Source organism: Diabrotica virgifera, chromosome 3 (genome assembly GCF_917563875.1).
Source record: "Diabrotica virgifera virgifera chromosome 3, PGI_DIABVI_V3a".
Classification (NCBI taxonomy): Eukaryota; Metazoa; Arthropoda; class Insecta; order Coleoptera; family Chrysomelidae; genus Diabrotica; species Diabrotica virgifera.
In genome coordinates, this window is record NC_065445.1 from 160,641,728 (window position 1) to 160,651,990 (window position 10,263).

Here is a 10,263-nt window from a genome sequence, read left to right on the forward strand (position 1 = left end):
ATTTGTCCGAATATATATGAAGCCCAAGCGTATTCACATGTTCTGAACTTGGTTAAAATATCGAGAGATGGTGTAAAGTACGTTTTTTGGGGAAATAACATTAAAGAATTACGAAGCCCGAATCCGGGCTTCGTAAGGAGGTGTCGGGCTTCGTATGACCGGTGCGATATAGCGTTTTTGGCTTCCTAAAGTCGGAATCCATATATATATATACATATATATACATATATATATATATATATATATATATATATATATATATATATATATATATATATATATATATATATATATATATATATATATATTTCTTTGTAGTACCAATTGACTTCTGGACGAAAAGTATTCCCATTTGGCATCCGTGAATATTCACGGGCCACAATATACAGCGAATTCTGTTGCGGTACCAATTGGCATCAATCGCTGTTGCGGTTTCTTTGGCATCGATTGGCTTTGGACCTTTAGCATCCATTGGTTTATGACTCAAGTCGACAATAATACCTAAAGGTTTCGGTGGAATTCTACCTCAGTCAATTCATCTGTTCAGTCATTGTAATATTTTGTTGTCGAAACGGATGTTTAAAAATTTAACTTGTTAGAGTATATTACTCTTTATCTATAAATTGTAGGCAGGTAGTTATTGCTTTTTTCGAGATTGAATATTTTTCTTTTAAAATTATAACAGCTTCAAATTTGATTTAATTTGCTAAATACTTTTATTTTACATTTTTTAAGCTCAGTAATTTAAAAATGTTTTATCGTCTTTTAACAACTTCTAGTCTGATTATTCCCTGAGTAAAAGAGCTCTGTTGTAATGAATTATTTGGTATTACTAAAGAAATTCTGGTATAGTAGGATTAAATGTTAAAATTAAATGTTACAATGATTGTAACTTCATGTCTTGGGCTGTTACGTAGCATTATGGGCTATATGGGCTGTATTTTCTCGTTCTTGTTCGTATTTCTCTTCGATTTGCATTTTCGATGACACTTTCCAATATTTTAGCAAATTCAAAGTCCATGAAAAATACTTAGAAAGCAAACAAAAGTACTTATAAGAGTATACGACCATTTGATAACACTCACTGTGAAAATTTTTGCAAGTGAAGATGTTTAAGACAACAGGCACATTATTGCCGAACGCAAAGTGCACATAACTTTCTCCTTTATTTTTTGGTATCTGACTTCTTACAACTGTGTGTATTTTTCTTTCCTCTGCCCATACTTCTCGTACGTCACTGAATCTGGTTTGATGTGGTATTATATAATAATAGATGCACAATCAAAACGAACCAGATTCTTTTACATTAAAATGAGATAAAGAATTATGTCCATATACTATGAAAAGCAATAATTAAAAAAGAGTCGTATTTTAACACATATTTGTTTTTCTTTAACCGTTTGTTAATAAATAATATATCAAAATTTATTCGACATAATGTATGTTTTATTTTAAGGCTGTAACATAAAAATAAGAATTACCTGTTATAAAGGCACTACATAGGTAATTATTATCTGTACCTAACAAAAACCAATTTTATCAAAATCAACCTAGTTTGAAATATATGGAGTCTCGATTATATCTCATGGTTGTGTTTGCCCTACGTAGAAAAAAATAAAATAAAATTACTGAAATCTCTTGGGAATTGAAGTACTCAAGAATTGAAAAGATGTTGAAATTACTGTAACTTTGAAGAAGTTGAAAATCAAATGTTTAAAGGTACACTTCTTTTAAACAAAATTCAGAATCAGTATTTTATCTCTTAACTTCATTAGAAGTGAATAATAAAGAAGTTATATACATACAAAAGGTTTTTGTAAGAAACACAGTTGCAAACATATAATTTACAAAATTTCTTGGTCTCTCTTTTTAAAATGGCGATACATAGCTTTCAACGTAAACAACGTTTTAGGAGTAGTGTCCACTTAATAGCTTCTAATGGTAATAGTGGGTTAGGGACAATTAAAACCTAGTTAATGTTTAAAATTTGCCAATGTTTTTACTTTATTTTAAGTCTTTATCAAGGCTATACATGGCACATACCTATAATGGTACATAAAATGATCCATTGTGATTTATATACAGTGAGGTCCTAAGGTAACGGATAAATTCAATATTTTTGTAACTAAAAATCTTTTGACGAAATCCTCATGTAGGTCGGTTTTTATTTTTTGTTGTGCATTTTTTTCAATAGAATCTTTTTATACAGGGCGTGTCGTGTAACAGTGGCCAATACCAACTTTCTTATTTTAGATACAACACCCTGTGTATTATTATATTTTTGAATTTCTTAGAATATTAGGTAAAATTTATATTTAATCTTCTATTCTTATCTTTAACCGTTTTTAAGTAATCGAGGTTGGAAAAGTGACATTTCGTGTATTTTTCCTCACAAAATCTAAACAGTTCGACCTAGAGTAAAATGGTTTTTACATTATTATCTTACTTTTTAATATGCTATCTAGTGGTATCAAACCCAGAGATGATAGGATTATATTCAAAATGACAAATTTTGAAATTTAGGGCCGACCACGACAATTTTCGTATTTTATTTTTATTTAATACCACTAGATAGCATATTAAAAACTAAGATAGTAATATAAAAACTAATTAAAATGGACCAAATCCAATAGTTGGCTGTATACCCTGAATCAATATAAAGACAAAAGCTTTTTGTAAATACAAAAAGCTTTTGTCTTAATATAAAAACCATTTTACTCTAGATCGAACTGTTTAGATTTTGTGAGCAATTGTCACTTTTCCAACCTCGATTACTCAAAAACAGTTAAAGATAGGAATAGAAGATTGAATATAAATTTTATCTAGAATATTCTTAGAAATCAAAAGATATAATAATATACAGGGTGTTGTATTTAAAATAAGAAAGTTGGTATTGGCCACTCTTACACGACACGCCCTGTATAAAAAGATTATATTGAAAAAATGCACAACAAAAAACAAAAATCGACCTGTACGAGGATTTCGTCAAAATATTTTTAGTTACAAAAATATTGAATTTATCCGTTACTTTAGGACTCACATGTCGTATGGAAATAATCAACATTGACCACACCGGGTTTATTTAAAAAAAAATAGCCTCGATAAAAACGTAAAATAGGTAAAGTCTATACGTTAGCAATTGTACAAAACCCACTATTACCAATAGAAACATAGACTAGTTAGAAACTTTATTTTAAAACTAGAACAGCTAAGAAAAAATGAATGTTTGTCCAACCTCAAATTCTATCTACAACATTTCATTGGATTTACAAAATCCAAGAGAAAATATTAATATGACGACGTTTTAAAACGTTAATAAAATTAGGTTTAATTCAATAAGAAAGTAATGAAGGATACATTAAAACTATAGGATTGTAATAGAATATTTTATTGAAAATCGTAATCACTTGAATGAATTATTGTGATTTATATTTATTTTGTACAAATACTTTTATTGTGTCCCATTTCCTGTTTTTAAAAACATTTGGATACTTTTCTACCAAATTTAAAACTTCCATTTTTTTTGGCGGAATTTTCTTCTTAATATGACGTGCAAAGAATTTTTGCGTAAGTTCTTTTTCCTCTTTTGTCCATGGAACTAAAATACGTTTACCTTTCTCCTTTATTCTATTTTGTGACGGGATGTTTACTTCATTTTGTTGAAGAATAGGTTGATTAGTATTTTCTTCGTCACTATCAGCTTCTTCTGCGTCTTCCAATATCTCGTTATCGACTTCAATCTCATTTAAATTTCGATTTTTATATTGGTCAATATTAGTGTTTTGAGCGAGCAATAATATTTTGGAAACTTTTGCGGTTTGGTAAATGTCTGACGGGAGACGATACCACTCATCATGAGTTTTTGAGGTATGCCCCATAAATTTTGCTAGTTGTTCTAGTTCACCCTTTTCCATTTTTAAAATTTGTATTATTGTTGCTAAGTGTTTTCTGAGGCGAGTTGACGTGAGGGTAGTGATTTTGTTTGCATCATTCAACACCTTAGAAGCATGCTTTCTGAGAACATGATATCCACTGATGCAGTTAATAGTATTCGGTATGCCAAATAGGTATTCGTTGTAAGAGGTAAAAAAATTATTCCTATATTTAATTAAAGTGTCAACTCCACTTTTGGTCAATTTGTCAAACAGAACAGGTACGCCTCTACCTCTCTTACCTCTTATTACTATGCGTTTTAAAGAGTGAACTAAAATTTTCTCGGTTTCTGTTAGGACTTTCTCAAACTCTTTAGAAGATTGAGAATCATGATGTTTTAAATAAATATCTAAAGGTAATCTCTGCAGCTCCCCTACTCGTCTCTTATTAAAAAGTAGTAAGCAGCAATATGTACCTTCGAGCAGACATTTGTACGCTTGTGTGTTATTCACATTTTCATCCAGGTGAGTTATTGAAGATGTTATAAGCTCATCCAGATAAGTCTTCATTTTCTGAAAAAAATATGAAATGGATATTAGTATTAGTAATTTATATTCGTACATAAACTGTTATTAGTATTCTAGGTGCATTATCTACAGGGTGAGTTTTTAGTGTGAGATTGGTCGATAACTCCGTTAGAGTACAAGATATCCAAAAAAAGTTTTTAAGAAAAATTGTAGGCAATGATATGCTCCTTGCTTTGAAAATATGCTTAATTCTACAGGGTGGTTCATAACTGCGTGGTAAAGCAAAAATACATTTTTTTAAATGGGATACCCTGTATATATTCTCATATGTACATTTCTCTTATAATCCCTGTTCTTAAAATATAGGGTTCTATATTACTATACAGAGCATTTAACGAGTTATGACCATTTTAATTTCGAAATCTCTATGAACTAAAATGTCACAAATACACTAAAAAAAGATATGTAAAACGAAAGAAATATTTAGACATACTCACAATCGTTTATTTAACTATGGACGACCGGTTTCGACCACTAAAATTTACTGGTCATCATCAGGTCTCCGATATTGGAGAGTATATAACTGTATTATAGAACGATCAACTTAAGGGTAGGATCATGAGGAGTAGATATTTGGGAAATGTACTATCCCAAATATCTACTCCTCGAGATCTTACCCTAAAGTTGATCGTTCTATAATACAGTTATCACCTAATAGTTTGAACCAAGTAACACAAATGAAATTTTTACTACACGATAGTTTCCATAGCTTGTACCGGCATATAAGTATATTAGATAACCCTCAAACCATATTTAGGTTAGATTGGCATCTTACTTATTAGACCTCATAAAGCTTTTGTTGTCCTGATTTGTTGTTGATTTTTTAGCATTTTAATTAACTGTACCGGAGACCTGATGATGACCAGTAAAGTGTATTGGTCGAAACCGGTCGTCCATAGTTAAATAAACGATTGTGAGTAAGTCTAAACATTTCTTTCATTTTACGTACCTTTTGAAATGGACTCACAAGTGCAACCGATTCATAATTTGAATATACAATGAATTTATCAATTTTTAAATTAGTGTGCTAATGACAGTATTCTGACCAAAGAATTTTTCAGTAAAACATTCATAATGATATAGCAAAACAACAGGTAGGCTTTGAAAGAATGACAGTTGTTATACAGTCTACTTACAGCAATATCCTCAGCCATGGGAATCAGGGTCGGTTTATTAAATCGATTGATTTGAATATTCTGTCCAGCTTCAGTCGATATTTCTAACGCCCATTGATCATCGATAAGTTTTTTCATGACGTCTAAGCTCTTAATATTAGCAGAATCGACATCCCTTTGAACCTCCATAGAATAAGCAGAACTGATTGCTTTTTTAATTAATGTACCCATCTGAAGAGCAAGTGATGGTGACTGGAAACATTTGCTCTCGGTATTATAATTCGCAATTGACCGAGTTGCGGACACAATTGTTTTAAACTTTGAGGGATGTAGGAGGAAAAATAACGTTAAATTGCTATTGTTTTCAATTTTCCTGGATTGTATTAGAAGACGTGCTAAACGCCGCATTTGTCGTTTGGCTACTTGAATCAGATGTCTGTCTTTATGACTTTTTACATATTTCCTTCCTACATCGCATATAAGTTTGTCTTTCTTTGCTACTAAAGAGATGTCATCCGCAGCTAGTGAATTTAAAACACCCGAAGTCCTTAGTGGATCGGTTGATCCAAAATTAGTAGCCATTAGGTTTTGGGCTTCGGACTGATGTCGTACTTTTCCTGTTGCCTTTTTTTCATTAAAATAGCACCGTCTAATGTGGCGCCGAAGCGATTTTTTGGCATAATATCCTAAAAATAAACATTTAAAATAACAATTTATCTAAAAATTTGACAAATACCTTTACAGTGTATACATGGAAGCATGTTTGAATTAGTCGAAGATTCATCACTATTACTTAAAACATTTCTACGAAACACAGGTACGGATTTGCCAATGCAGAAGTCTCCCTCCTTTCGTATTTTATCAATGAAATATTTTCGTTTCGGATCCTTTTTGTCAAGAGATAAGTATTTTTGAACCTCAAGTTCATCACTATGAATTCTTTCAAGGTGTCTAGCAAAATTTAAAACAGGGATGTCGCAGTAAATACAATTGTGTTTTCTTCGTATCCTTCTTTTCTTCAAACATACACTGTCAATAAGTGAGGAATTAGTTTCATCCGCTGATTTTTCTATATTATCTGTAATGATAATAATAAGTATTATTATAAAATACTGAAAGCTGGTCTTTTCAATTACCGAGAGAAGATGATGCTATAAGTTCTTGATATATTGGATTAGGGGTAGAGTCATCTAAAATAGCATCATTTTCATACATCAAGTCACAATCTGTTTGTTGTTCTAAAATAATTATTAAAAATTAAGCCACCGATTAGTTCATAGACACATGTAAAATAAGGAAGATGGAGATAAGATAACTATTTTTTGTCAAGCGTGAGTACGTAATATGCTTATTAATTTGACCAAAATTTGTATTCAAAGAAACTTACTATTTGCCACACTGTCATCTGTTGTTTCAATAGAAATAGAGTGCATTTCATATGAGTCATCCAAATCATCTAAAATATATTACAGTTATAGTTAAAGTGTTTGAAATCAAAAATAAATATGTATTACCACTGAAACAGGTAGGAGTATATTCGCTACCGTTTGATGATCTTGATTGATCGAGAGGCTTAGAATGGCACTCTAAAAGAGAACATTAGTAGGTATAGAAAAATCGAAATAAAACTGACAAGGTTCAAAGTATATTGCCATTGTATAGCTTACGCAGATGGCCTAATCATAATAATATAACGCAAAATTAAGTATAAAATAAAATTATAATCAACGCTGCAAATAAAATTGTGTGAAAGATATATCGAAAACGACGGCTAATAAGGGTTTATTCTGAAACCAGTTTAAGATGGTTGCACATAGTGACAAAAATAAGTGACTATTAAAAAACAAAAATAGTAACTCAGGTTTTTAAGAATAGCAAAAATCAACAAGTTCTCCAGTGAGATATTATTAAGAAAATCGGTATCTAAACAACTAAGAGAAATAATAAAACAAAAATAGAGAATATAGAGAAGAAATTAAAAAGCTATAAAAACCAAATTTGCCGATGAAAACAAATTTTAAAAAACCAAACAAAACTTTAAATATGTGGACTGATTGATACTGATTGGAATATCAAACATTGATACGAATGAGTAGTGAAAAATTAAAGAAGAGAGAACAATTTTATAACATTATACATATAAACGAGGTGGTAAACATAGAAAAGGAAACAAAATTATACGTTAAAAAGTCTGGCTTTAACTTGTAAAAAAAGTAAAAAAATTAATGAGAAAAACAGACAACTGAGGAAAGATATTATACATAAATAATGTTAGGAATTCATGTAAAAATATAAAATAAATTGTAAACAGTGTACAGTGGATTTGGAAGAATGGGAATTGGAAAAGAAAGGAACATTTACAAGGACTGAAATACAAAAAAAACGGAGAATAATGGTGAAAGAACAGTCGAATAGAAAACACGCGATAATTTGTGTAAGTTAATTAGGATAGATGCAAACAAAAAACAAGAAATGCCATATTAAAAGATTAGGACTTGGAATGCGACGATAATTAAGGAACAGTCAAGTTTTTATATTTAATTTACAGCTACAGAAAAATAAAATATTTTAGCAACCCTAGAAATAGAAAATAAAACAAGGGGAAGAAAAGGATGAATAGTATTCAAAGCTGGAAAACATTAATTGTTAATCTTCCAAAGATTGATGTAACAATTAGATAATGTTTTTTGGGAATAAAACCACATTTTTTCAGGTGTCCGGATTTTTTTGACCAGCAGTGCATTATTTTCACGAGTAAGTTTTAGATCTAGAAAATTTATTGAGAGTTTTGTTTAATTTATTGGAGTTATTTTATCAAAATGTCTGTTTAGTTACTACGGTATTTTTCGTTTTAGTTATTCCTTTTAAGATTTTTTAAATACACTACCTTTTTAACCAACCTATTAACTTAATTTTAAATAGTTTCCTTGGAATTAAGTTGTTTTGTGATTTATTCCTTGAAATTGATGCAGTAGCATTAAAACCCGTAGAAACCGTTTAATAGTTTTTTTAACTTCTTTTAAGTTTTTAACTTCTATTAAGTAACTTTAGTGAAATTTTAAAGAATATTTATTTACCGTTATAAGAGTCAGTGATTTATCCTATACTATAAAAAGAATATAGCACGAAATGTAATAATTACTATGGCACTACACCGAGAATTTTTTAGGGGATTACCAAACGGGTTTTATAAGAGAAAGATTAGTGATAGATGTAATACATAATAATGACAGACGTTCCAGAAGCAAGCAAACAACTTTTTGTAATTTTTATTTAATTTAGGAGAACATAAATATGATAAGACGAGGAGATGAATAAATGTGTAAGACATTGACCACATTTTTTATGAATTGGAAATTTGTAATGTTAATAAGGATGACAGTAAAAGGTACACAGTAAAAAGTAAAAATGGAAAATACCCAAATAGATAGCTTTGCAATAAGATATGGACTAAGATCTATTATAACTAACATGTAACTTACCTGTACTTAAGGCTTCATTCACTAATTTCACTGTACGTGAACGAAACTTATATTTATGTTTAATTTTGTTCATATTCATCGTACGTAGATCACTTCCACAAATATTAACAGGCCTCGAAATATTTCAGTACTACACTTAAAACTGATTTAAAATTTTAAGAGTAAGCTACCGTATTTATACTAAATTATCGGACAAAGATGTTTCATGATGTTATGAAAAATCCACTAAAAGAGGATTTACGATTTTACAAAAATTAAGGGCCTATCTTAGGATTACCAAAATACAATATAATATAATAATACACGTTCATGTCGTAAAACCTTTTGAAATCTTATTTAAATAATCTTTCCTAAAAGCAATGTTAAGAAAAGTGAGATAAAGAGTTGGCTGTTCTGCACATTTACATATTTTCCGAAAACTAAACAATGAATTAGGAAGATAATATAACAACAATGAAATGGGTAAATTATTGGGAGACAAGGAGATTAAACAGTAATATTGTTGTGTATTTTCAAAAGAAATAAACGTGACAAATCACAATATCCATAGTTACCTTTTTATAAAATGACGTATTATGTTATTCAGAAAGGGATTATATTTTTACAGGTAGGTACCTTGTAAGCTGTCGTTATCACTTTATTTTTCATCTGGAATATTTACTGTTTTAAATATATTTCATTACAGAATCTAATAAATCCTTAATCTGCATCCAATTCTATTCTTATTAACTAAAAAACATCATGTCGAAATTGGTGATCACGATTTTTATCTTCTCATGAAATAAATTATACCTAAGTATTAAATAAATATCATTTTTGCTCCATTTTTGTTCATATTTTTATACAGGGTGATCCGTAAGTAATTGTACAAAAAGAAACAATAGACTCTAAACTTCAAAATATTCCCATTTAAGCCAGTTTGCTTAAAATGTAAATATGTATTAAGAAAGATACAGGGTGTTAAAGTTGAAATTTAAAATTTTATTTTTCTCTACAACTTTCATGTTTGTAGACATTTTTACGAATTAAAATTTATGACTGAGGGCTTTTGAGTACGAGGAATTATAATTTGATGCATACTTTGATGACTGATGTAGCTGATTGAGGACGCCACATAGGCGGCATACATTTGCGTTTAACTTTTTTGCTCTTTAAGTTAGCACTATTTGGGTAAAAAAATATTAGAGTTACATGATTTTAACAAAA

The 10,263-nt window shown here is 29.8% G+C and overlaps 1 protein-coding gene across 1 annotated transcript; it reads right to left on the bottom strand.

The window, feature by feature from the left end:
* Positions 1–3,372: 3,372 nt before the first annotated feature.
* Positions 3,373–9,482, bottom strand: LOC126882179 (uncharacterized). The gene is made up of 7 exons (XM_050646999.1): positions 9,058–9,482; positions 7,090–7,161; positions 6,963–7,031; positions 6,712–6,813; positions 6,312–6,653; positions 5,597–6,261; positions 3,373–4,445 (listed from the first exon to the last, which is right to left on the bottom strand). The coding sequence occupies exons 1-7, from the start codon at positions 9,134–9,136 to the stop codon at positions 3,417–3,419; spliced, it is 2,358 nt and encodes a 785-aa protein (XP_050502956.1). The 5' UTR covers positions 9,137–9,482; the 3' UTR covers positions 3,373–3,416.
* Positions 9,483–10,263: the final 781 nt, after the last annotated feature.